General features: G+C 47.8%; 1 protein-coding gene across 1 annotated transcript; it reads right to left on the reverse strand.

Moving 5' to 3' along the window:
* Nucleotides 1-1,544: 1,544 nt before the first annotated feature.
* On the reverse strand, nt 1,545-26,780 carry LOC102456747 (uncharacterized). The gene is made up of 7 exons (XM_025190310.3): nt 26,642-26,780; nt 20,768-21,097; nt 17,079-17,169; nt 14,702-14,811; nt 10,062-10,114; nt 5,743-5,880; nt 1,545-5,438 (listed from the first exon to the last, which is right to left on the reverse strand). Exons 1-7 carry the CDS (start codon nt 26,703-26,705, stop codon nt 5,301-5,303), a joined length of 924 nt encoding a protein of 307 aa, XP_025046095.3. The 5' UTR covers nt 26,706-26,780; the 3' UTR covers nt 1,545-5,300.
* Nucleotides 26,781-27,977: the final 1,197 nt, after the last annotated feature.

The following is a 27,977-nucleotide window of genomic DNA, read 5'->3' on the forward strand; positions in this document are numbered from 1 at the left end:
TTTTAGATAACCGGAATACCCTAATGCCTGAGCATGCCAGATAAAAACAGGTTTTACTATACCAGGGTAGCTGCATCCCCACCAGGGGGCGCACTGACACAACAATGTTTTTTCTTGGCTTAGTTAACACAGAAGTTTTATGGGCATAGCTATCCTGGTTAGGGGTACAGTTTGTTGCAACACAGCTATGCCAGTAAAAACCCTAGTGCAGATGAAGTTGCAGCATCATAAGAGTGCTTATATACGTATGGCTTATGCTCGTTCCCTGATCCTGAAACTATATTGCTGTGTGCACTTGTATAGCAATGGCATTGCTTCTACACTAGGAGGGCCTTGCCAGTTTGACTGTATCCGTGTATTTAAACAGGCAAACTTTCATTTGCATAGTTACATTGGTACAGAAACTAGAGGTTGATCAGCCCCAATTTTCTTGAGCAGCCAGATCATCCTCTTCTGGGTTATCAACTTAGTTACTACTTTCCTCAGGGGCAGCTCCAGAATTGTCATTACAACCTTGGATTTGTAATGCTTCAGGCCAGGTCTACACTTACCCTGAGATTGAGGCTCCAGAGATCAATCTCCTGGGGTTTGATTTAGTGGGTCTAGTAAGGACCCACTAAATCGACTGCTGAGGGAGTCCCCATCAACCTTGGTACTCCACTAGGTCATGGAGAGTAAAGGAAGTCGATGGGAGAGTTTCTCCCGTTGACCTCCCAAAATGCGGATACCACAGAAATTCGACTTAAGATGTGTCAACTTCATCTTTACTATTCTTGTAATTAGAGTTGCGGATCTTCGGTTGATGTTCTCCAGTTGTGAAGACTTGGCCTCAATCCTAGCTCTGCAGAATGGAAGGGAAGTCCTTCTGCCTTCATCGGTGCCAGTCTGCGAGCTCTCTAGAGAGCGGGGCTTTTCAAAACTAAGAATAGGACCAGCACATCTTTTGCTGGGAGTTTCCACCCACCGGGCTAACTTTGTTTTCATCTATCTCAGGCTCCATGCTCGAGCCCCTGTGCGTGACCGGCCAGGCACTTCCTGCGTTTGTGTGCGGAGGCGTTACGTTTCTTTCTGAATCTGCTGCTGAGCTCTGACTATGTCCCCTTGAATTGCTCCTCACTCGGCTGTGGAAGCTGAGGCGGTGAAACTACAATTGCTTCTCCGCCGCAATCAGTCACTGGAAGTTCCACTGTTGTATCTGTTTGGGGGCATCTCCCTCCCTGGCTCTTCTTCGTGGAATGAGCCCCTGAAGGGCAGTGAGAACTGCTGCTTAGTAGCAACTCCTGGGTGTCAGCTTCTGCAGCCCTCTGTGAGACACCAGGCATGCTTGCCTTAGGAAGTGGTTGCAAACAGGGCCGTCTTGAGGGGTGTGCAGGGCCCAAGGCAACCCCCTCTCAGTGCCCCACACACAGGATCCTCTGAGCAACCCACCCTACAGGCCCTGCCTCAACTCCATCCCTGCCCTGCCCCCACCATGCCCCTTCCTGCTCCTGCTCCGCCCCCTTTCCCCAAACCAGGAGATTACTGGGGGCCAAGCGCAAGGTGGCAGCAGGGGGTCACCCCCCTCTCCCACATTCACCATGGCAACAGAAGAGTTGCGGCTGGGCAGCCTGCTCTGCTCTGCCATGCCCTGCCATGCTGCCCTCCCAGCCTGCTGTGCCCGGCTTCTCAGTGGTGGCAGGAAGTGGAGTGCCTTGGGGCTGGGGGGACTCTGCTTCCTGCTGTTGATGAGAAGCCAAGTGCAGTGGGCTGGGACAGGGTGGCGGGGAGGAATGGAGAAGGCTGTTGGTCCGCTCTGGCCCCTGACGCCTCGGTGAATGCAGGGGCGGTGGGATTGACCCCTGCTGCCGCCCCACACCGGGCCTGTCAATAGGACAGTTCAGACAGCCGCCACGGGGTCCCTCAAAGTGCGGGACCTGGGGCAGCCACCCCGTACTGTCCTTTGGTTGCACACAATGGAATTCCTGCACATGCAGACAGAAGGCCCTGCCGGGGGGAAGGACTAGTTGTGAGATTAAAGCAGTATCATGGTGGCCAGGAGACCTGCGTTCTCTCCCAGCTCCACACACAGACTTTACAGCGGCGACTAAGCATCTCACTTAAAACTGGGGACAGAAAATCCCATTTAACCAGTTAACTGGTTAAACAGTATCTTTAAGTGGTTAACCAATTAAATGGGGGTCAGTAGGGGGCTGCTGCAGCCCACCAGTTAACCGCAACCAATGAACATCACTTGGTCAGGGCGATCCTGTTAACCATTCACATCTCTACTTAAAACAGACACTGCCAGGATAGGCCTAAAACTTACCCTCCTTCTCTGTCCAACCCCTCCCCTTCAAACCAGGGCCTGGCACATCCTGGTTCGGAAGCTGACTGCTTTTTTGGATTTGCTCAGAATAAAAATGAGACTCTCCAGTTCTCTCTGGGTTTTATTTGTCATGGAAAATTAGGTTGTCAGTTAAACACAGCTTCTCCCCAGGGGGCCAGCTTGCCATGGAAATTTCCACTTTCCCTTTCAATTTGAAATCCAAACAACCAGCAACAGCTGGGTTTTAATTTGACCAAAAAAAAATAATCAAAATTTTCCACACAGGGACAAAGAGGCAGGAGGAGCTGAGAATCTGTTTTCCAGCGAGCTCTACCAATTGTACTCTTGCTGCCAGTTCCATTAGCATTTGCAGTAGCAATCCTCTGTATTTCCTGACAAGGGTCATAGGCTCCTCCAGGCTGCACCAGCCAGAAGTGGGGCATGTCTGATAAAATTTAAGAAATGAAGGCCCCTGATCTTGCAGAGACTTCTGCACATGCTTAACTTGACCCGTGCTACATGTTAACGTTGTGTTTTGTCATGACCTGTGTTAGGCCCTAGAAAAAATAGGCCTAGTGCAGTTATGCTAAAGCAAATGTAACAAAGGTTTCTGGGTAGTCCCTGGACAGAACTGGAGATAGGTTCAAGCAGGGACGCACCCTACACGCTTGCTCAAGTTGGCAAAATGAGATAAGCAAGAAGCTGCGTTTTTGTACCTGCTGTGATGAGGAACAGTTTGTTTTGAGAACTGATAAGGAGACTCCCTGTTTCTGCTCTCCCCGTTTGTTCCAAACTCCCTGTTTATGTTCTCCTTTGGCCATAACAAACTGTCTCCTTGTTGCCCAGTACCTGTCTTTTGGGCTGATAAGAAATTGCTGATGCATTATGAATTGCTTAAGGCTATGATGTATAGTTGGCCAGGTATGCATGGGTATTAGAGGTTTCTAACTGATAAAGGGGGGTTAGTTGCTTGGGCGAATAGTCTATGACGCGACGGAACTGTCTATATAAGCCTACCTGTAAATAAAATCGGGGCTGGTTCTCTTGGGGGGCCGCTCTCTATTGTTGTGTGCACCATTCAATAAAGAGCTTGTGATTGGATCTTGCTGGTGTTGCCTGTCTCTTTGCGGTCAGACAACGAACAGAGGCCGTCCGGGTTCGAGTCCCCGACACCTGCAACCCAGGTTTTCTGGTTTGCAACATGCTTTGAATCTGCTTCCTTTCTGTAAACTCGGTGCCTTTTTTAACAGGAAAGCAAAGGAATAGATTCCCTCAGTTCCTTGCCCCTTCCTGTCTCTAGTGCACACAACCCTGGGCTACAGGGGCTTGCAGGCTAGGGGAGAAAATTTGTTAAAACAGCAGCAGCACATCATCTCTTCAGAATATGAAATGCTGCCAGCATCATCAGTTCTCTCTGTTATGGCGCTGGGTCCCATTTTTTGCTCTAAGGGGCCATATTCTGGAGAACTCAGTGCCCTATTCCTTATCCCTCAGATGCTATTCTCCCCTGTGGTCAGCTGGGGTTTGTTGCACCAGCTCTGTCCCTCAGGAACCTGGGGTGGTTGTCTGTGGAGGAGCATGGCTTGAACCCTCAACCTTGACCTTGGCAAGAGGGGACCTGAATGTACTTAGCCTGTTGTCTGCAAGTTGTGTTGTGTTGTGCAAGCATCTCCCTGGGGCCTGCTCCTCTTACAGGTATGGTCAGCTCTCTTGATTGTAGCTCTAGGCTTTCCCCGCAGAAGCATCCTTCACTACACTCGCAAGGCCTGAAGCACTGGCCCGGGCAACATCAGGATGACTCAGAGGCCTAATGTTTGCAAATTAGTTTAAGCCTAAATCCTCTCCAGGCTTTTCCCAAAGTCTGGCCCTGGACATGTACCTGCAGAAGTGCTCGGCCCTGCTACCTAAGTACTGGCTGTGCGGCTCTTGTTTATTGAGAGTTTCATCCGAAAGACGCCTGTGCAAAGGCTGTAGCTGATTAATGTTACAATGTAACAGCCCCCTGCTGCCTTGAAAAGCAGTCAAAGAGGAACTAAATAGTTCAGCTCAGCAAACTCAGCCTGGCTGTCCAGCTAACCAACTGTGAAAGTTCCTTCCTAGCCCTTCATCGTTCTGGGAACATACCCTCAATCCTCTCCACAAAGTTTATCCAGCGGGTAATGTTCTCTTTAATCTTGTGCACCCATGTGTGGAATAAATTTTTATGTGTATCAGGCATTTTATGTGGGCACTCTGCTAATCAGCTGGGTGGCATTGGAATCTCTCTTGAGTGGTTGCACAAGTGCCTGGCTTATAGGAAACACTGCCAACAGAAGGCTTTTGCTGCATGCCCAGAAAGCCAAATTATTGGTCTTGTAACACAGAGTCAAAGAAACGTAGGAGTGATGAGCTCTCAGTCTTTTCACCGTTACCTCTGTAAAGCGAAGGAATCCATGTGCCCTTCGTGTTCCAGGTGACTGTAGTAAAATAAGATCAGAGCGAAAAGGTTCCAGCACAGCTAGCTCCAGGCTAACTGGTGAAAAGAAGTACAAAGCTGGTTCCTTCTGGGCCATCTTCCCAGCTTTAGTCTCATCCCCACATCCATTGCCCTCGGGCCCTGTTCCCCAGCATCATCTCCAGCCCAGAGGTTCTGATCCCAGAAACAAGCTGCTTTGCTCCAGGTGAGTTTTGGGAGCAAGGATTTGGCTTTGGCACAGGGAGGTGCCACAGGAATCCCTCCAGCCCTTCAGGAAACCGAACTGCCACGCCCTTGTGCTGTGTCAAGCTGAGGACAAGGCAGAAGAGAAGCACTTCGCGGTAGCTGCTCCCTCCCACTGTCCTCCCAGGACAGGAGAGTTCTGGAAACTGGCATGCTGGGAGCAAACCTCCCCCCATCCCATCTTGCTGCAGGCAGACTGCTCAGCAGAAGCAGGGGGCAGAGAATGCTGGTCTGATAGTGTTCATGGGGCACTAGGAAAATAAGGACGAGCTGCTGAATATCCCAGGAAGAAGGGCATCAGCTTTTCCCCTTACACTTTGCTTGACTATAAAGAGGTGGGGACTGTCTGATTGGGCACATATTGATGTAGACCTCCCGCTGATCGGTGGCTGAGCAGTCCTCTGGGTCTGAAGAAGCTTTTCTACCTCCGGAAACCTGCAATAAAAAAGACACCAGGAATCAGAGAGAAGCAGCAACCAGCAGGGGAGGTGGAGTCACTGGAGACAGCGCCAGGCAGAGGAAGAGAACCGTGCAAAGCACAGCAATTCCCCAGCTTGAATTAGGGTGTGCCTGGCTGCAGGTTCGCAAGCTGCTGCCGCTCCAAGGGGCTGCTTGTTGGCAAGCAAGAGGAAGAGGGAAGGATTTGGCCCTTCACTGGAACCTCTTCTTCCAGGCCTGGGAGCAAGGGAATTCCAGAATGGGGGAGTACACACGGGCCGTCACTGGGCTTTCTGCCTACCTGACTCCTCAGCTGCATGTTTTCATACTCGGAGTCCTGTTCGGCTGAGCTGGGCGGGGGCGGCTTGTTCATATAGATTGCCATCTGGTCAGTTTCTGCAGTCTCTGATGGAATGAAGGGACGGGTGTGCCCGGGATTCTGAAACAGAGGTGTGAGGAGCTCAGGGCAAACAGGAAACTCTAAGGGAACCCTCGTACCAACATGACAAACTGAGGAGCTATAGGGGTGGGGTTGGAAAGGTTAAAAAAACCAGTAAAGGTTAAAAAGATTCCCTGTGACTCTTTGTACTGCCTTAAGCTGCAGCCATGTTAAGGATGATGCCTTTGCTGTCTGAATCTAAATAATGACCCCTCCTTCGCCACCTTAGTTTATAGAATCATAGGGTTGGAAGAGACCTCAGGAGGTCATCAAGTCCAGCCACCTGCCCAAGGCAGGACCAATCCCAATTAACTCATCCCGGCCAGGACTTTGTCAAGCCAAGACTTCAAAACCTCTAAGGATGGAGATTCCACCCCCTACCTTCACCACCCTCCTAGTGAAATAGTTTTTCCTAATATCCATCCAACCTACACCTCCCCCACTGTAACTTGAGACCATTGCTCCTTGTTCTGCCATCCATCACTACTGAGAACAGCCTCTCTCCATCCTCTTTGGAACCTCCCTTCAGGAAGTTGAAGGCTGCTATCAAATCCACCCTCACTCTTCGCTTCTGCAGACTAAACAGACCCAGTTCCCTCAGTCTCTCCTCATAGGTGAGGAGCTCCACCCCCTAATCATTTTGGTTGTCCTCTGCTGGACCCTCTCCAATGCGTCCGCCCCCGTTCTATAGTGGGGGCCCCAGAACTGGATGCAATATCCAAGATGTGGCTTCACTAGTGCTGAATAAAGGGGAAAGATCACTTCTCTAGATCTGCTGGCAATGCTCTGCCTAATGCACCCTAATATGCCATTAGCCTTCTTGGCTACAAGGGCACACTGTTGACTCATATCCAGCTTCTCATCCATTGTAATCCCCAGGTCCTTTTCTGCCGAACAACTACTTAGCCAGCCGGTCCCCAGCCTGTAACAATGCTTGGGATTCTTCTGTCCCAAGTGCAGGACTCTACACTTGTCCTTGTTGAACTGCATCAGGGTTTTTTTGGCCCAATCCTCTAATCTGTCTAGGTCACTCTGGACCCTATCCCTGCCCTCCAGTGTATCTACCTCTCCCCCAGCTTAGTTTCATCTGCAAACTTGCTGAGGGTGGATTCCACCCCCTTATCCAGGTCATTAATAAAGATGTTGAACAAAACAACCCTAAGAAATGATTCTTTGGGCACTCCATTTGAAACTGACCACCAACCTGACATCAAGCCCTTGACAATACCCATTAGGCCTGACAATCTAGCCAGATTTCTATCCACCTTACAGTCCATTTATCCAATCTATACTTCCTGAACTTTCTGGCAAGAATATTGTGGGAGACCCTATCAAAAGCTTTGCTAAAGTCAAGATATATCACATCCACTGACTTCCCCATGTCGACAGAGCAGTTACCTCATCATAGAAGCTAATCAGATTAGTCAGGCATAATTCGCCCTTGGTGAATCCATGTTGACTATTCCTGATCACTTTCCCCCCTTCCAAGTGCTTCAGAATGGATTCCTTGAGGATCCCCTCCATGATTTTTCCGGGGACTGAGGTAAGGCTGACTGGCCTGTAGTTTCCTAGATTGTCCTTCTTCCCTTTTTAAAAGATGGGCACTACATTTGCCTTTTTCCAATCGTCCAGGATCTTTCCTGATCTCCATGAGTTCATCAGGCAGGTTGGGAATTTCCTGCTTGAAGCACAGGTTCCTGACATGAGTGTGATCCAAGGAACAGTGGTGTCAATTGCTGAAGAGCACCAGAGGTGTGTAAGTTTTACAAGGATTTTCTGGGTCAGCATGACAGGTGGCATGTATGGTCTCTACCAAGAGCCAGTAGTCCATTGGTCCTCATAATCAATGCAAAATGTATATGTGGATAATATTTAAAGAGTTATACAGAAATTATGTGCGTAAAGTCTTGGAATGAAGGCAGGTCACCAGCGGGTGAGAGATGTTCTTTGCAGGCAGGAGATAACAGACACCTATTTCCTTGTCTGCTCATTTGGGTACTGTGCGTGCCTATTTCTCAAGCCCTGCAAGTCCATGGATATCCACTTTATATCCACAGGTATCTGCATCCACAGAGATGGGTGCAGATATCCACAGCTCATTGTGGATGTGGATGCGGGTACACATTTTTTATCCATGCAGGGCTCTACCTGTTTATACCCAGAGCTGGGGAGGACTGAGAGACTGAAATCTACAGCTGAGCAAATCTACAGGAATAAACCAATAGCCTCCGCGGGCTGGGGAGGATGTTCTGTTTATCAGTAAAAACAAAGGATTGTCGCTTGGAATACAAAGTGACACATTGGATCCTCCCCCTGGAGGCAAACTGACAATGCACTAGTCTCATGAAAGGGGAACACAGACAGTCGGGTTGTAAAGCGCTGTACAGATTTAGGGTGAGCAGCACTCTACAAAACATGGGAGTAGCTCCTTCATTAAGTCTAGGTTTTAGAATACACATTATGATTTTTGTTTTTATGTCACTTTGTTTCTGATACTTCTGCTTGCTGTGCCTTGAATCCCTGTGCTTTGTTAAACAAATGTAACTTCTCTAAGAGCCGTGTATTCACTGGAGTGGTATGTGGAGGCAGAACTGGCCATCTGGGGTGTGTTGTTCTTTGGAAGTGCTAGCTCTGGGACCACTGCGAGTGTCTGGCGAGACACTCCAGGGAGGTGCATGGAGGGCTCAAGGATTGGGACATACCTATTGCTAACCTGTAGAGTAATACAAGACCAGTAGGACTTAGAAGGGATGGCTAGTGTCGCCAATGGCAGGTGATGCTGGGGAGCTGACCCATGACAGGCACAGACAGGGATCCTCATGCTAAGGGCAGAGGTGGTAGCAAGGTACCACCACAATCCTGGGTACCACCAGGAAGCATCATACGGAGCTACAATAGTAATGCCCTTAGCGGGCCATGGAAGCACGTGCTTAACTTATGTGAACTGGCCACTAGAGTAGGGGTAGGCAATCCTTTCTTCAGAGAGGCCACTGATGAATTTTGGTATGTGGTCATGGGCCAGCTCCACCCTCAGAAGGGGCAGTGTCTGGGGAGAAAGGGGCAGGGCTGGGGACTAGCCTCCCCCAAGAGATGTCTGGGCCTGGAGGCTTAAAAGCCTGGCCCTGCTGTTACCATGTTGCCTGGCAACCACTTGGAGTTGCTGTGGCAATTTATAGGGCTCATGGCTCTGGCCCCTGCTGGGGTAACACTGTGACGGGGAGCTGTGAGCCATTTAAATAGGATGCTGCTGCCTGAGCCACCGCCTGGAAATTCAGTGGCACAGGCAGCAGGATATAAACAGAAAGACGCCAGATGCCGTCTTCGGGCCAGATCAAAGTGTTAGGAGGGACGGATCTGGCCTCCAGGCTGCATCTTGCCCAGCCCTGGACTAGAGGGTAGGGTTGACAGGTGTCTGGTGTTCACCCAGACAGTTCGGTATTTTGGCCTTCCATCCAGTTAAAAAAAAACAGAGAATATCGGACATGTAAAATGTCTCTCATTTTCTGTTTTCCTCAGATGGAAGGCTGGCAGCATCTGTGAAGGTGGGGGGAGTGAGGAACGTGGTAATTTAAAGGCACAGAGGCCTTTTTTTTTCTCAAAAAGATGGCCGGTGGCATCTGCGAGGGCAGGGGGAGTGAGGAGCATGGTCATTTAAAGGGGCAGCGACCTCTCTTTTTTTTGTTTTTTGCTCAACCTATTTTTCCTTGCCTGTTCAGGATTTTTTATGAAGGTATCTGGCAACCCTACTAGAGGGACACAGACACTTCTGAGCTTGACTTTAACCTGCACTACTGGACCTTTCTGAGGATGGATTTTGTAGCACTGGGTGAATGATGTTGGCACGTCCTCTTTTCAGGGGCTCAGCAGTGTGTGAAATATAGCTTCTCCCTGACTTATGAACCAGTTACGGACCAAGTGATTGGTTGTAACTCGGTTTGTTCGTAAGTTGGACCCCATAGAGTTACACGCGACCACACTGTTCGTAAGCGCGGATCGTGTTCGTAACTCGGGGTCCGCCATTTACAACAGCTTCGGTTGTAAATGCGAATGGTCGTAAATTGACCATTCGCAACTTGGGGAACGGCTGTACTCTAATCTCAGGGAGCCACTGATAATCTCCTGCTGTATTCTGTACCATGCTCATCACTCAGTTTGAGTGCCTCCCCCAGAGCCTGCCTTACCGTATTATAGGTATGGCCGTTCTCATCCCTCTTTCCTGGTGTTTCCTCGAGAGCTGAAAGAGTCAAAGAGAGGAAATGTAGCAAGTTGACAAAGTGACTTTCTTGTATGGCTAGGCCTGTCTAAGGCACTTGGCGCAGTCCTGCCCTGCAATGTCGGGGAGCAAAGCTTTGGGGAGTTTGTTTCTCCCTACCCCCTTGCTTTGTTTGGAGGAGGGAAGCTCTGGGGGAGCCACATGTTAAGGAACGGGACTTCCAGCCAACCCTGGTGTCTTTTTAGGGATCTCTAAGACTCTGGAGGCAGTTTCCCTTTAAGGCAGGGCTACTCAACACACGGACCTGTTTGTTTGTGGCCCGCAGTGCAGTTTGGGTTTACACATGGGCTTAACGCACAGTCTGCGAGTGAGATCCTTTGAACATGGCCAGCACTGGCTACATGCTCCACAACAGCGAGTCAACGTAATGGTCTTCTGTTGACATGTGTTTTAATGGTTAAATTCCTGGACTGTCATTGCTCATTAAAAGTGCTGTCATATGGGTGGAAATCGGGTAAATATTGTATTTTATTAATATCAGCAGAACTGACTTAAATGGGGCCTGTTTGTTGTGTTGTGTAGTCTTGTTTTAATCTTTGTATTAGTGCCCATCAGTGTGAAAGATGTTATTTGCATGTAGATTCAACCACTCTTAAGTTGAGCAGCCCTACTTTAAGAATTAGCAGTTTGGCTCAAATCCTCCACATTATTTAGGTTTCTAATTGTTAGAAACCTAATTCCCTTTGAGGATTTGGATTTTTCTGCTTTGAGAATGCCTCTTTCATGCAGCGTGCAAATAAGAGACAGAGAGAGGGGGAGAGCTACAGTCTGGGGAGAGTGACAAGTCAGTAACATTTCTCTAACTTGCTGTGGAAGCAGCTTTCGTGCTAATCTCTTCCCAGAATTAGAAAAAAGCCAGGAGAACCATGGATCTGTACTCCCTGGAAGGGAGCTAACAAAGCAGTGTGGCTGCAGCTCCCTGAAGCTGAGAAGCAAGATTAGCACTATCCAATAAAACGTGCTCTTCGAGGCTTCATCCATGTGCAAAAGTTGCATCCATTTAAATTAAATCAGGTCAAAACCCGATTTAGATAAACCAGGGCAGAATTCTGGATAGAGAGTCACTTCAGTATAAGAACAACTCATTTCTATTTCATTTAGGTGAATAAAGAATTGGTTTCAATTCAATCCATCTGCACGCTTCTGACAAAGTGGTTTTTGTCCACGAACACTGATGCTCAAATAAATCTGTTAGGGTATGTCTCTAGACTACATGCCTCTGCCAACCAAGGCATGTAAATTAGACATACCGACATAGTCAATGAAGCGGGGTTTTAAATATCCCCCACTTCATTAGAATAAAAATGGCCGCCGTGTTGTGCCGCTCAGTTGTTTGTTGGCACGAAGTGGCAATCAAGACGGGATCACAAGGCATAAAAGATCTGACGACAAAGGGTGCTGGGGTCGGCTGATCCCCGTCTAGACTACCGCGCTGTGCCAACAATCAGCTGATTGGCACAATGTGGTGGCCATTTTTATGTAACTGAAGCGGCGATTATTTAAATCGTCGCTTCATTTTGCTATGTCTAGTAAACTCATCTACATAGCTCCATCGACAGAGCCATGTAGTCTAGACACACCCAAACTGAACTAAGTAACTAAAGCTTTAGGGATTAGCCGAGTTAGTCTGTATGGAATAGACTTAAACAACAAATAGTCTGGTAGCACTTTAAAGACTAACAAAACATGTAGATGGTATCATGAGCTATTGTGGGCACAGCCCATTTCTTCAGATGACCAGAGTGTTGGATGTCTAGAACTAAAATAGATGGGGGGGAGAAAAAGAGGCAGTGGGTATAAATATATCAAGGGGAAAGCTGAGTTGGAATGTAACAGGAAAAACAAATAGTCTATAAGCACCTAAAGACTGGATAGTCAAAAGCGGCAGATAACAGCCACTTGAAGATCTGTTCATGAATGCCTAGGCAGATTGAAGTGTTCCCCAACAGGGTTTTTTTTATGTTCCCTCTACAGCTATCTGATTTGTGTCCATTAATTCTTTCCCATAGGGACTGTCCAATTTGTCCAATATATATTGCAGTGGGGCATTGCTGGCATTTGATGGCATAATTACATTCCTGGATGTGCAGTTAAATGAACCTCTGATTTGGTTGCTTATGTGGTTGGCTCCAGTAATATATTCACTTGTATAGATATGTGGGCAGAGTTGGCATTGGGGCTGATTACAGGGCTGGGTTCCTGGATGTTTATGTTGTAGCTGTGTAGTATTGTTACCAAAAATAATTTGTTTCAGATTGGGGGGTGGAATGCACAAGCCCAGAACAGAGACCTAAACAGCTGGCTGTGTAGGTAGAAGACAAGGGACAGCAGATGAGTGGAGCAGGGGAGGAACAAGAAACCCCGTGGGAACAGCTATCCGCATGATATACAGTGGTCTCTGCACTGCAGCAGCCTTATAAATAAATGATAAATAAATGGCTGCAGAGATTCTGCCGTAGTTTAACAAAATCATTTCTTGACCCAGTTTTAGTTAGATGGGCACAACTTTCTCCACAGGGTTGGTTCCGTTCTTTTTGCTGAGGCAGCAGCTGCGCTCCCTCTGGCTTGAGTTTAGGAAGGAAAAAGCTGTGTCAGCTATTTCCCACTATCCCTCAGACCCTGGCAAGCTCAGCTGCAGCTAATTGAAAGTCACAGAATTACCCGGCTGGAGGCCACATGGGGCTTGTGGGCTAGCTGGAGAGAACTTTGCAGGAGCAATTGGGAATCACTACAGGCTGAAGGAGTTCTCAGGAGCAGCTGATGAAATCAGGGAATCAAAGGGAAATGATTTCTATAGAGTTTTTGTTCTGGGCTGGTGCTAATTAATCTAATTTAAGCAACTGAGCTAAGCTAAGCTAAGCTAGGGGGAGAGGTGGATACATTGGAGGGCAGGGATACGGTCCAGAGTGACCTAGACAGATTAGAGGATTGGGCCAAAAAATTTGATGAGGTTCAACAAGGACAAGTGCAGAGTCCTGAACTTGGGACAGGAGAATCTCAAGCATTGTTACAGGCTGGGGACAGATTGCTTAGGTAGCAGTTTGGCAGAAAATGGCCTGGGGATTACAGTGGATGAGAAGCTGGATATAAGTCAATAGTGTGCCCTTGTAGCCAAGAAGGCTAATGGCATATTAGGGTGCATTAGGAGGAGCATTGCCAGCAGAGCTAGAGAAGTGATTATTCCCCTTTATTCAGCACTAGTGAGGCCACATCTGGAATATTGTGTCCAATTCTGGGGCCCTCACTTCAGAAAGGATGTGGATGCATTAGAGAGGGTCCAGAGGAGGGCAACCAAAATAATTAGGAGGCTGGAGCACTATGAGGTGAGGCTGAGGGATCTGGCCTCATTTATTCTGCAGAAGAGTGAGGGGGGATTTAATAGCAGCCTTCAAATTCCTGAAGGGAGGTTCCAAAGAGGATGGAGAGAGGCTGTTCACAGTAGCGATGGATGGCATAACAAGGAGCAATGGTCTTAAAGCTATAGTGGGAGAGGTCTAGGTTGGATATTAGGAAAAACTTTCACTAGGAGGGTGGCGAAGCACTGGAATGGGTGACTTAAGGAGGTGGTGGAATCTCCATCCCTAGAGGTTTTTAAGTCTTGGCTTGACAAAGCCTTGGGTGGGATGATTAAGTTGGGATTGGTCCTGCCTGCTTTGGGCAGGGGGCTGGACTTAGGTTGTGTCTAGACAACAGGGTTTTTTTGGAAAAACTTCACCTGCGTCTAGACTGCAGCCACATTCTTTTGAAAGTAAATCGAAAGAACACAGCAGTTTTTTCAATCGCAGTAAACCTAATTTTACAAGGAATAACGGCTTTTTTCGCAAGTACTCTTTCAGAAAAAGGCACTATTGAATGCAAACTGTGCTTTTTCGAAAGAGAGCATCTAGACTCTCTTTTGAAAAAGAGGCTGGCTTTTTAAAAAAAATCTGCTTGTAGTCTAGACGCTTTTTCGAAAGAGGCTTGTAGTCTAGATGTACGTCTAATGACCTCCTGAGGATTCCTCCAGCCCTAGGATTGGATGATTCTAACTGAATTCTACTTGGTCAAAACCAGCTGTTTTCTATTTGTTTATGTTTTAACAAGTCAACTCCTTTATCTAACCAGAGCTAGATACTCTGCTGTGCTTGGGGTGTGCGATAGCTAAAGCTGGGTGTGCTGAGGGCCTTTACCATTTTGTGGGATGGAGCAACTGACTAAGTATGAGGGGAGAATTTAGAACATGTCTTTTATTTTGGTAACAGGGACAGGATGGTCCTTAAGAAGGAAGCATACTAGTTGGGATCAAGGTTCCTATTTACTCTTTCATCCATTGGCAGACTTTTTTTCCATCTGCGTGCAGAATAATTTTATTTGCATCAAGGCTGTACAAATGTGCACCTCTAGTGGAAATAAAAAAAACCCTAGCTGTGCATGCTCTGCTAATCAGCTGGGCAGCATTTGAATCTCTCTTGAGTGCCCAGGATACAGGGAACACTGGTTGGGTTGCACACCAGGAGAAGGAAGTGACTCTTCCTAGCAAAGCTGATCAGCGAATATATTTTTTTTTACCTTTTCTCCTCCTCTGTGATGTTCTTCTACACCTCACAGCCACAAACAAAATCAGCAGGAGAACCAGCACAATGACGGGGGTCACGATATAGAAGATAAGGTTTGGTATGCTAGGCAAAAGAGAAGAGAAATGTTTGTTTTAATCCTCACCCTTAACATTCCCCCTTTGCTATATAAAGATTAGACATAGACCTTGCTCCCATTTCGAGTTGTTCAACAGAGTGGTAAGTATTAGCCAGTCTCCCATCTCCTGTTTACAGATGGGAAACTGAAGCACAAGTACAACAACTGGCTCCAAAGTTGCATAGAGCCGGTTGCAGAGTGGAAGCTATCACCTTGCTTTCCTGGTGAAATGATGCCACTGCAGTTCAGCCGTTAACTGAATAAACAAAAACCATTTTGCAAAGGAAAACTTGGCAGTCCAGCCGGCAGTCCTAGCTTCCCCCTCCTCACAGCTGGCTTTAAATGCAAACTGGGGCCTTCACTGTATTTAGATGCCTAACTGCCACGGACTTCAATGAGAGTTAAGCACCTAAGGACATGTGAGGAGCAAGGCCCAGTTTCTCTGGCACAAGTTCTCTGGACTCAGCATAGTACCTAACAAAGATACAATCTCATCAGAAACCCTATACAGAGGGCAAGAGCAGTGGGCCTGATTGTAGTAAACCTAACAGGGCTGCTACAGTTGGCATGTTAAAACAAACTTTTTTATTGATTAAATTGACATAATTAAATAACCAGGTCAAAATGATCAAGGAACCCCTTCTTCTATGTATAGATGACAGTGTTACCCAATGGTTAGAGCACTAGACCTCTCTCAGGAGGCCTGGGTTCTATTCCTGCCTCTGCCAATGGGTGACTGTGGGCAAGTCACATTGCCTCTTGTGCCTCAGTTTCCTTATCCGTAAAATGGTTATAATGATATTGGCCTCCCTTGTAAACCACGGAGAGATCTGGAGATGAAAGGTGCTAGACATTATTCCATTAGAGAACTGCACTGCTTTTTTTTGCTATGAATTGTTGGCTTTTCTGATTAAAAAAATTAAAGATCTAATTACACAGAACTTAATGTCACAATCTCTTTCTGGGGCTGGGATTTGTAAACCACTTCTGCAAAATGTGACGGAAACAACAGACAATAACTTTGAGACAAAAATAAGTCAGATCAGCTGTCATGTGATTTCTGCTTTTTTCTTTCCAAAAGGCAGGCCCTGCCATCTGCTACTGACATGCCTGGTGTATTATCCTGCCTGACGGTTAAGCTCCGTGCAATAGCAAGAGTCCTGCAGGTCAGACCTGAGGGGCAATGCAGGACTGGCACTTTAACAACCCACCACATCAGGCTAGAAGAGTGGTGACTGTGTGGGATGTATTTTGCTTTATTTTTGTTTGCAAGTGTATGCTTAATACAGGTGGTCATTGTAATGCAAAGGAGTTCACTGTCCAGGGCAGGAACCAGTTTGCAGAACAGGAAGGTCAACTTAGAAACTCAGGTAAAAATGCTTCTCTTCAGTGCCTCTGGCGTTCAGAGGCTTGGGGAGCTCTAGAATCTTACCTGTTGTGTGAGTTTGATTTAAAGCAGTGACGGGAAACCTAGGCTAGCGAGTGGGCTGTATGAATGGTCCTCCTTCAATTCAGTGGGCCGTAAGATTGTCGTAACCAAGATGAGCTCCCGGGATAGAATAGTTTTGCTAACCACACTGGCGTAGCTAGAATGTGCAGGCTGTGCCGATTGACCCAGAGCAGAGCTTCGATTGCATGCAGAGGGAGCACACGGCTCTCCCAATATGGTGTGCAATCAGCACACCCCTCACTTCACATGCCCTCGTTTTACGTGCATGTCAAACTTTAGTGATATTGGTTGGGGGGAACCTCTGCAGACGGACACTGGTGGAATCTGGGAGCCCTGTGTGTGGGCAATGGTAAACAGAATGTGTTGCGGGCCACATGTAAAGCCCCAGGTTGCCCGCCACTGACTGAAAGTCTTGGCATCAGTAGAGACGTAGCCTTGGCTTTGGAGAGCTGTGTAGAAACCCCGAACCTGCCACAGAGCTTTGTGGAAGGTGACCTTATAGCATGTGCTTTGGCTAGGGGAGTGGACAGACTCATCAGGCCCTTGGGAAAGGAGGGGGACTGGTCCCACACTCCCGGAAGGGGTGGGACCTCAGGCAGACAGGGCAAAAAGTGCAGCCCCCCACCCCCTTTCCCCGAAAGCCCTCAGCGCTGCCCAGGGCTCTAGCACTGATTGAAAGGACCCCGGGTTCTGCTTGCTGCCACCACTGCCGTAGCAGCATTAGGGAGCCCCTGGCCCATTTGAATGGTTCTACCCCTGTGGCTCCCCTCTGCCCCTGTCGGAGGGGCCGGCTTTGGCACTCACCCAGCATCCACTTCAGTAGTGTTGGAGGAGGGGGGGGTGGATTTTTCCTCTTCAGCAGCTGTCGTCATTGGCGGTAAGGAAGTAGTAGTGTCTAATGGAAGCAGAGAGAACTGTGTTACCAACCCCTTGGTTACTGATCTCCTGTCCAAGCCAGCTGCTGCCGTCATACTGGGCCGAGAGAGCTCCTTGACCTGTGTACTAGCTACACCAGGGCCACTCAACATTGGAATCCCCGGGGGCCGCAATGATACCTCACAGCACATGCCGAAGGCCACAACTTAAGTGTGGTTGCATTTACATGCAAATATATATGCAAATATATGCAAATAGCTTCTTCCACACTGACGGGCAAGGATACAAAGATTAAGGCAAGACTACACAACACATTGGACCCATTTGAGTCAGTTCTGTTGATACTAATAACATGCAATATTTACCCCATTCCAACCCATATGACAGCACTTCTAATGAGCAATGACAGTCCAAGAATTTAACCATTATACTGACTACTTTTTTGTTTTGGCTCCCACCTATGGGCCGCATGTTGAGCTCCACGTAAACCCCAACCACACCACAGGCCGCAGACAAATGGGCTGTGGGCTGCATGTGGCCCATGGGCCGCATGTTGAGTAGCCCTGCGCTAGGCCATGGCCAGCAGAGAACAACGATGCCAGGTGGCTTTCTTTTAACTCAGTGGCTGTAATTTTGTATCCTACGTTGTCTGCTGATGGCCCCCAGGGAGATACTGTAGCTTTGCTGTATGCCAAATAAGACACCGGAGGGATGAGACTGGAGTTGGACTAAGTTCTTGGGGAGCTAAGTGCAATAGATTTGGGGGGAACTTCCACCACTGTTCCTTCTATGCGGTGCATCTGGGGAGCACTCAGGGCCGGATTAAGACCTATAGAGGCCCTAAGCACTGAAAAGATTATGGTGCCCCCCCCCATATGTAATTCAAAATAAAAACAAGACTATACCATAAAATCTCTTTTTTTTTTGTGCCCCTGCTTTGCTGGTGCCCTAAGCACATGTTTAGTCTGCCTAGTGGATTATCCAGCCCTGGGAGCACCTATGAGAAGTTCATATGCTGCCCAGCTGATTAACAGCCTGCATCCAGCAGCATGTGTTTCTACTGGTGGTGCACATCTGCACATGCATCAGAGCATATAACAAAATTTATTGTGCACATGGATGGAAAAAATTAGAGGGCGCATTAATCCCAACAATACTTAGAGACATGGGAGAGTGAGTGAGACTTAGTGTCCTCTGCAGGGATCAGTGGTGGCTGCAGAGGTAGGAAATGAGACTGAACTATCCTGACATGAGCACATGGTGTTTAAATGTCTAATCTTGCATTATTGGCCAATAAGTGAGCAGACAGGCCCTGGCTTCTCCTCTCTTCCCTTTGTACCCCCATATTCTTCCCTGCTCCATTCAAACATCCCTCTAGACAGGAAAGTGTGATGATTCCCACGGAGTCAAACTGTCCATCTAGCCAAGTAGCTTCTGCAACAGTGGTAGATATCAGATGCTTTCAAACAAGGTGCAAGAAACTCCATTATAGACCATTTTGAAATAACATAACCCACTGGACAGCTTCCTCCAAGCTTTCATTACTTTGTGGCTGATTTGATGCTTTGAATCCATGGAATGTAGTTCTGTCCTAATCCAGAGTGACTGGATGGCTTCATTTTCCATAAGAGAGTTGGATTCTGTTAGACTCTTGACCTCAATGTCTTGAAGCAGTGAGTTCCATGAGTTAATTATGTATTTGTAGACTACAGTCCTCTCTTAACAAATCTGTGTCTGATGCCTTTAACATGTATTGGCTAGCCCTTTGTTTTCCTGATGATGTTGCTGAGTCTTTTTTTCCCCTTTAGTGTACATTTTGAATTCTGGACTATTTTATTATGGTCCATTTCTCAGTCACTGACCAGGGATAGGGATAGACATGGAAAACCAGAGACACTTTTGTGGAGGAAAAGATTCTATGGTGAAAGGAAGTTCTGATTTCTCTTCCCCTTTGTGTCTCTATTTCAGTCCCTATTCTTCTCCATTCCATCCTAACACCCATTGGCAGAGATTGTACTGATCGCTGTAGGGATGAATGGCCACTTTTTTTTATAACCTACCTAACACAGACCTTCAGGAATTTTCTCTGTCCCTCCCTTCTCAGTGGACAGCTTTCATAATATTAAAGATGAGACTGCCTAATAACAGATAGTGAAGAATTCCTGAAAATGTGACTTTTGGGACTAACCAGCATCTTCACTAAAAGTCATGAAACTTTCATAGGATTGATAAATTTTAGCCCTAAATATCTAGTAGGTGGCCAAATACTCAGGCCTACTGACTCTGTCATTCATTTCCCCCTTACCTTGCATTAAGATTTGCAGATCAGTGACCCTGCAAACTACCCGCTCCCCTCACCTCCATCCCACCTCCGTGACGCTGTCTTGCTCTGGGTGCTAACTGTTCATCTGATCCTGCAGCCCTTACTCAGGCAGCCTCTGTGTGCATTTCAATGGGAGTTTTGCCTGAGTAAGGACTGGCACTTGTAACAAGGTGCTGCATCCTCTAGGAATCATTCCCTCTGCTGCAGGAGTGGGGACGGGGAAGGATCAGAGAGTTGCATGGGGAAACCGAGGAAACAAGCGGGAGTTTCTCAAGGTTGTGAAGGGGGTGTGAGAAGTTCAGCTGAGTTGGAGAGATTATATCCCGGATAAGACACCAAACATGGGCCCTTGGTCAAGACAAGATGAAAGCCACTTGTGACGCAAGGAGCCGCTCAATGCCAGCAGGGATAGAGCACCTCATGCTGCAACTCGTGTCAGGCCTGACTTGTTCATTGCCCCGGCATGCTGTTGTCAGAATCTGTGTCTGAATAGTGTCATTACAGTATCCTGTGCAAACTGGTAACGTCCTGCTCAACGATATTAGTGTCTGAGGGATGTAAGGGCGGTGCTTAAAGAATCACAGGTATGTGCTAGTATGGATGGAGCTTGCACACACCCACCCACCCACCTGAAGCCTCTCAAAATAGACATTGGAAATAGGAGCAGAAGTGGAAAGCCATTTTGGCACACCCCCCTCTCCACCCCGCTCGAGGGACACAAGAGGTCAGAGCTCTGGTAATCAGCTGAAGGTGGATTCTTCAGCCAAGGGTTTGGATGTCTCTGGGAACTGACTACAGGTGAGAAACCTGTTTAGGCAAAGATTGTAACTTGCTGAATTAAGTTTCCGTCCCTGGAAAGCATGGTGGTGTTTTGTTGTAACCATATCCCTGTCTTATGTTCCCACTTACATCACCTGAACATCTGTTCGTTAGTGATAAAGTTACTCTTGTTTTATTACACAACCATCCCTGGGCTGCACGTTAACGGGAAGGGTGAAGTCCTCTGCTAAACTGACAGGCTGGGGTGTGTTTTAACTCAATAACTTTTCTGTGTGGCCGGTCGGAGGGTCTGGCTGCTGCAGAGAAACATCTCTGGGAATTTGGGAATTGTGTTGCCTGCAGGGCAAGGTTTGGACTGGCAGCTGGCCAGGCAGAGAAGCTGGAGTGTGAGGGAACCAACTCCTAGCTTAGCACCAGCACCAGCCACACTCAGTGGTCTGAGGTGCACTGGTAACCCAGTGGCTCACAGGGGTGGGTGATTGGAGCCACACATCACAGCACTTAAAGGACTTACCTGAGAAAACAAGCACATTGACATTGATCATGGAATCGAAACCTGGCCTGTCTATCCCACACCAGTAAGTATCCGTATCGTTCCATGCTAGGCTCTCCATGGTCACAGTGAACGTGCTCTGAGTGTGGTTGTCATGGATGGAGACTCTGTTCCCTGCCAGCTTTTCCTCTGAGCCTTCGGTCTGAATGACTATGGAGCATGAAAACAGAAATATTCCTCTGCACCAGTATTTCTTGTATTTCTGGTAGCGTTCCTTGTACTGGCACTGCACAGACAGCGACCCTCCCAAGGGGCCGCGCGCCTCTTCGGGGCCAGTCAAAGCCCAACAGCCTGCAAAAGACAGAATTGCAGTTGTTGCTTTCCTGCTCAGCCAGAGCAAGAGACAAAGGTTCACAGTTCAGATCTGGGGCACGTCTACACTAAGTGGAAATTGACACTGTTGCAGTCTATCTTCAGGGGTTCGATTTGGCAGGTCTGCCAGCGGGAGCTGAGAGACTGTGCTGGGAGTGAGGGCAGTGCAGGAAGCCCCTCCCCACCCTGACGTGCAGCGCGGAGAGCAACATGGAGCAGCCAGTCACTTTTGAGCAGTTTGGGGCTGCGGCAGGCAGGGAACCTGTCTGAGGGTCCCACTGGTCTGCTGGCCGGGAGCGACCTCAGTAAGTGCCTCTGGGCCAGAGCCTGCATCTGGCACCACCACCACCACCCCCCCCACACACAAACCCAACTCCCTGCCCCAAGTCACCACCGAACCTTCTTCACTTCCCCCTGTGCCCCAAGTCACAACTCCCTCCCAGACCCTGCATCCACTTGTACACCCCCCAGGCCAGAATCCTCTCCTGCACCCCATTCCCCTGCCCCAGCTCACAACTCCTCCTTTCCCCAAACTCTCAGACCCTCTCCTGCACTCCAGTGTCCTACCCCGAGCTCCCTTCTACAGCCAACCTCCACCCCAGACCCTGCATTCCCTCCATTGAAAAGTGCATCCGCTCACCACTTACCCATCAAAAACTATTGCCCACCCCTGCTCTAGATAGAACACAAAGGATGTACCCATCGGTCCTGGTACTCCTGTTCCTCACGAGGCGTAAGGGAAGCCAATGGAAGCTTGTCAGCATGGGCGACCGGTAAATTAAGTGGGGGAAGGTTCTGCAGCCACCAAGCACCCATCCTCCCCACACTTCAGGGCCAGAGAGGCTGGAGCCATGTGCCCTCCTCCCTCTCTGTGCTCTGGGGTCGGGGAGGCTCAGTCTGCGTGCCGCCAGCCCTCCTCGTGATGGGGTGTATGGCCTGAACAGAAGGGGAGGGGTTGGAGGCAGAGCGGCAGGCTTACCTCCTTCAGCTCTACCTTCACCTGCCGCCCATGCCTGTTGTCTCCCACTGTGTGGACAGCGCAGAAACTCATTGTGAGATACGTGGACACCAGCTACGTAATTTACATAGCTGGAGTTGTGTCTCTTACTTCAACTTCCTGTAGAGTACAGACCAGGCCCTAGTGAGCCATATTGGCCTTTTGTGCATCAATATTTCTCTGTGAGAGGGGCCGGTTGATCTAAGGTGGGATGAGCTGATAGCCTGAGCCTCAGGAGATCTGGGTCCAAGTCCCCACTCTGCCATGGACTCTTGTGTGATTTTCTTCACCTCTCGGTGCTTCTCTGCCCCATAAGGTTGTTGTGTGGATAAATACACTGAAGATGGTGAGGCACTAGTTTGCTACCATGATGCGGGAGGTGGGGCTTCAGACTGTGATGAATAAGGCAATGTGGTCCCACGCTGGTATAGCAGGGAGATGGATTCATCTGTGACTTTGCTGTCTCGCCTCACCCCCGTCTCCATCAATCTAAAACCGAAGAGGAATTTAAATAGCCCTTCTGCTTTCTTTGTCAGTGTCCTTCTGACACAGGGCACTTCTTCAGCTAGGACTGTGACCATGAGACTGACGCAGAGGATTCTCTGACTTCGGAGCATGGGATGTGAAAGAATTGCTGGGCCTCTGTGTAAGGTCGGGGGAGGGCAGTTTTGTACTCCCGGAAAGGGCAGGATCTCAGGCAGAAAGGGTAGTTCTTAGAGCCACCCAAAGCACACTTGATGGGGGTCCAGTAGTGATTTAAAGGGCCCGGACCTACTGCTGCTGTTGCTGCTTCGTAGTGGTGGTGGCCAGGAACCCTGGGCTCTTTTGAATTGCTTGGCCCTGGGACAACTGCCCCCTAGCCTCTCCCTCCATTGGTGGGCCTGTCTGACTTAACTTTCCCACAGTTATTATGGGCGGGGATGTCTAACACGTTTAGGAGAATTATGAAAATCTTCTACATGCTCTATCTCCTCTCTCATGCACAGACACTGCTGGGCTGGGCATGGCATTAGAGAGCCTCTTTGACTTTGGAATCACAGTGCTGAGATCAGCTCAGCCCCGGCATTAGCATCACTTGTGATCACCGAGGGGAGCCCGCTGGAGGGAGCAAAGCTGGTCACTAGGACCTACGTTACACTCCCATAGGAAGCAGAAGGCCATGGTTTTGTCTACACTGCGCAGCCCTGCGCAACATGGCCGTGGCATCACAGCTGTGTTGCTAGAAGTCCGGCATTGGGAACACCGTTTGTCAGCATTTTGGCTGACAAAACCCTATCACCCCTTTACAAGCAGAGTTTGCATTGTCGACAATGAGCCATTTACACTGCCCCTTGCCGTGGCAAAGCTTTGGACTTTCAGGGGCAGGGGCGTTGTTAAGCACCTGCGGGTGACAAAGGTTTTGTTGCTCAATTGGCAGTTCAGACCAAGCCTAAAATGAGTAGGATGCAAATGCTGCCAGGCACCTGAGGCTTGAAAGTGGGCATCACACATGAGCCAGTCAGCCCTCTGACCAAAGGAATCCTATACACACGAGTCTGTCATGGGGGCTGACAATGTGGGGGCAGCCTAGTTCTGCACTCCCAGAAGGGGCGGGGCCTCAGACAGAAAAGGCGGGGCTGGGGCAGCCATCCCTCAGCACTGCCCAAACCCAATCAGCCCTTAGTACCACTCAAAGCATTCTGCATCCGACTCCAGTGGTGATTCAAAGGGCCCAGAGCTTTGGCTACGGCTGCAGTAGCAGTGGCTGGGAGTCCCGGGCCCTTTTGAATTACCAGATCCTGGGGCAATTGCCCCTTTTGCTCCCTCCTTTCCCCCCCCCCCCATGAGCAGGCCTGCCACTCACAATCTCGAGACCACCACTTCACAGACCAGTACCTAAAGCCAACATCAACAATAGATTTTCACAGAGAGAGCAGTGATTGCTCTATAGACTGCCCTGGCCCATCTGCATGAGGGCGGTAGTCATTTTAATCACAGTGAATCTGTCTTGGCTCTCAGCTCCCCCTCCCCCACCTCCACTCCCATCGTGGCATTGTTCTCCTTTTGTGGCTTTTCAGATGCAGTTATTCATCTTAGGAGCACAAGATCGGTGCCACTAAAGAACATAAGAACATAAAAATAGCCATACTAGGTCAGACCAATGGTCCAGACAGCCCAGTATCCTGTCTGCCGACAGTGGCTAATGCCAGATGCCCCAGAAGGAGGGAGCATAACAGGTAATCCTCACGAGATCCCTCTTCTGTCACCCACCTCCAGAGAAACAGAGGCTAAGGCACCATTCCTACTCATCCTGGCTAATAGCCCTTGATGGATCTAACCTCCATGAATCTGTCTAGTCAAGATGTGGGCGTATCATGGTTTTATATAGAGGCGATAAATTATCTTCTGTGTTATTCCCTATCTCTTTGTAAGTGATTCCTAACATTCTATTTGCTTTTTTGATGGCTGCTTCACATTGAGTGGATGTTTTCAAAGAACTATCCACATTGACTCCAAGCTCTCTCTCTCGAGTAGTTGTAGCTAAATTAGTCCCCATTATATTGTACGTATAGTTGGGATTATTTTTTCCACTGTGCATTACATTACATTTATCAGCATTAAATTTCATTTGCCATTTTGTTGCCCAATCACTTAGTTTGGTGAGATCTTTTTGAAGCTCTTCACAGTCTGCTTTGGTCTTAACTATCTTGAGTAGTTTGCTATCATCTGCAAATTTTGCCATCTCACTGTTTACCCCCTTTCTCTAGATCATTTATAAATAAGTTGACTAGGATGGGTCCCAGGACGGACCCTTGGGGGATCCCACTAATTACCTCTCTCCATTTGGAAAACTTACCATTTATTCCTACCCTTTGTTTCCTGTCTTTTAACCAGTTATCAATCCATGAAAGGACCTTCCCTCTTATCCCATGACAACTTACTTTGCTTCAGAGCCTTTGGTGAGGGACCTTGTCTTTCTGAAAATCCAAGTACACGATATCCACGGGATTCCCCCTTGTCCACATGTTTGTCGACCCCCCTCCCAAAGAACTCTAGTAGATTAGTAAAGCATGATTTCCCTTTACAGAAACCATGTTGACTTTCCCCCGACAAATTATGTTTTTCTCTGTGTCTGACCATTTTATTCTTTACTACAGTTTCAACTAATTTGCCCAGTACTGATGTTAGGCTAACTGGTCTATAATTGCCAGGATCACCTCTAGAGCCCTTTTTAAATATTGGTGTCACTTTAGCTATCTTCTAGTCATTAGGTACAGAAGCTGATTTAAAGGATAGGTTACAAACCACAGTTAATAGTTCAGCAATTTCCCATTTGAGTTCTTTCAGAACTCTTGGGTGAACGCTATCTGGTCCCAATGACTTGTTACAAGTTTATCAATTTGTACCAAAACCTCCTCTAACGATATCTCAATTTGGGACAATTTACCTCTTGAATCAGATCCTGCGCTCCAGTTAGCACTAAATCAAGAATAGCCTGTCCCCTTGTGGGTTCCATAACCAGCTGCTCCAAGAAGCATTCATTTAGGTATCAATAAATTTTATCTCTGCATCTCGTCCTGAGGTGACGTGTACCCAGTCAATATGGGGATAGTGGAAATCTCCCACAATTATCAAGTTTTTTATTTTGATAGCCTCTCTAATCTCCCTTAGCATTTCATAGTCACTATCACTGTCCTGATCAGGTGGTGGATAATATATCCCTACCGCTATAGTCTTATTATTGAAGCATGGAATTACAATCCATAGAGATTCTATGGAACATTTAGGGTCATTTAAGATTTTTACTTCATTAGATTCTACTTTTTTTTCATGTACAGTGCTACTCCCTCACCAGCATGACCTGTTCTGTCCTTCTAATATATTGTGTACCCTGGTATGACTGTGTCCCATTGATTGTCCTCATTCCACCACCTCATTCCACTTGTTCTCCTGTGTCACAGAGGTGACATAGAACACACACACACACACACACACAGACCCTGCCGTCTTGCAGTGCTGTTGAATTAGCAAGGAAGCAAAGCTGGGTAGATAACCAGTACCCGTGCAATTGGGAATTCACTGCGCTGGAGAGGTTCCTGTCATCTGCAGAGCACTCCATTGCAGTGAAATCCCCTCTTAGACCAACTTGCTGCTTGGGGTTTGAGGGAGGAGAGGAAAACTGTGTTAGGAGAGCAACTCTCCAGAGCCATTGGTGGCAGGGAAAGGGCCAAAAGTTGGACTTGTGGGTGGTAATTCCTCCCCTTAACGTGATGGAAAAACCATGATGCTAAGGTCCATGGTTTGTGCGACCCTCCAAACCCACTGCCCTGGGGAAAAGCTTTGATTTTTAGGTAGGACATTTCCCCCTGGTTCATGGAGATAGCTGCAGGTTGTCTTTAAGCCAGGACATTCTCTCCTGTTATCTGTTCAAATCTGTCAGGCACTTGGGCTACAGATGTGCTTAGCAGCCACAGTTCCTATTTGCCCCCATCAAACAGCTCTGCCTCCCCGGTCTATTTCTCGTGACAAAAATAATCCTATCTCACCTGGGGAAAGAATCCAAGCCCAAATCAGGAAATTCCTCATGGTCCCGATGGTAGCTCGCTGCATCTCCAGTGTGGTCTCAATGACTGGCAGGGCTCCTCAGTACGCTTTAGCCTAAATGATGAATGGTTTTTTATTCAGATTTTCTGTCTCTTGACTGTTTCACTTCCTCCTGCAAGGGTGACAGCTGAGTGGTCTCATTCTGTGGGTGTTGCTTTTTGAAAAGTTTTCATTGCAACTGGCTTTGTTACAGGAAAACAAGATGGGTGTGAACTTTCTGCTTCACAGACCAAAGTCTAATTCTTCTCTCCTGGTCCCCCTCTCAAAATGGAAATAAAGGGGTGGATGTAAAATGAAAGTTTATAGGGAGAAGGCAAATGCACTAAAACTCCACACAGCCACCAAAAATAAGTTGTTTTCTCAAAATGCAGCTTTCTTTCTCACATCATGCTTCCTGCCTACTGATGGCCTCTTAAGCAAATGCTAGGCAATCTGGTTGTGTAAACAACTGGCTGAAGCATCCATTTGCTTTTTGCCTGTTTTTCTAAACTTTCATTTCTCAGTAATGTTATACAGTAGAAGTGTACATACAATGTTGTCACCCATATTTTGCCAGGACAATAATGTTCAGCAAATTATGAGCTTTCCCCTGATCCCTCCCAAGATCTACTTTCTACAAAAATTATCACAGTCTTACAAAGATGGTGAACAGAAGGGTACAGGCTGCTGATCAGTTTCAGCAGCGGCTGAATCTGGACGACAGTTCCGACTTACATTCAGATTCAACTTAAGAACAAACCTACAGTCCCTATCTTGTACGTAACCCGGGGACTGCCTGTATATCTGTTAGTAGGAAGTTGTATGATTCAGTGAAATGCAATATCACCACTTTCTGAATCAGATGTATTATCAGCAAAATTCCTTTTCCAAAAACAAAACATCAACCTCAAAGTAAAACTATTGCTTCATCTTTTGATCATTTTTAGCAGAAACATCCAGCAAAGATGCTCTTCCTACAGCCCCAAGGTGCACTCCATACATTCCCAGTTGCCCAAATCTCCCTACAAAAAAGTGGCACACTTCAGAAGAGCTTCCCCAGGAATGCCACAGAATCCAGGAGGCTGCAGAATTTGGCACGGTAGCCCATGGAACATGTCAGAAAGAAGATGGGAGGCCAATAGATGCAGAATAGGAGAAGCTGAAGGGTTGTCATTTATCTTTCTCATCTCTTGTGCCACCACAAAATTCTCCATGACATGTGTTTCAATCAACTAGATTGAAACACGTCACAGGGAGAATTTTGGAAATATTCTCAGCAGCATCCCCTGTCCACACACA

The sequence above is a fragment of the Pelodiscus sinensis genome, chromosome 20, assembly GCF_052426305.1.
Source record: "Pelodiscus sinensis isolate ZL-2025 chromosome 20, ASM5242630v1, whole genome shotgun sequence".
NCBI classification, from domain to species: Eukaryota; Metazoa; Chordata; order Testudines; family Trionychidae; genus Pelodiscus; species Pelodiscus sinensis.

Bases quoted from the DNA above. Each gene is read 5' to 3' on its own strand.
- LOC102456747 (XM_025190310.3), bottom strand. From the start codon at position 26,705: ATGCAGCGAGCTACCATCGGGACCATGAGGAATTTCCTGATTTGGGCT. The intron at 14,812-17,078 runs GTGAGTGCCAAA...TCTTTTGCCTAG, and splicing joins ACTACTGAAGTGGATGCTGG to CATACCAAACCTTATCTTCT. The intron at 10,115-14,701 runs GTAAAAAAAAAT...TGACTCTTTCAG, and splicing joins ATCACAGAGGAGGAGAAAAG to CTCTCGAGGAAACACCAGGA.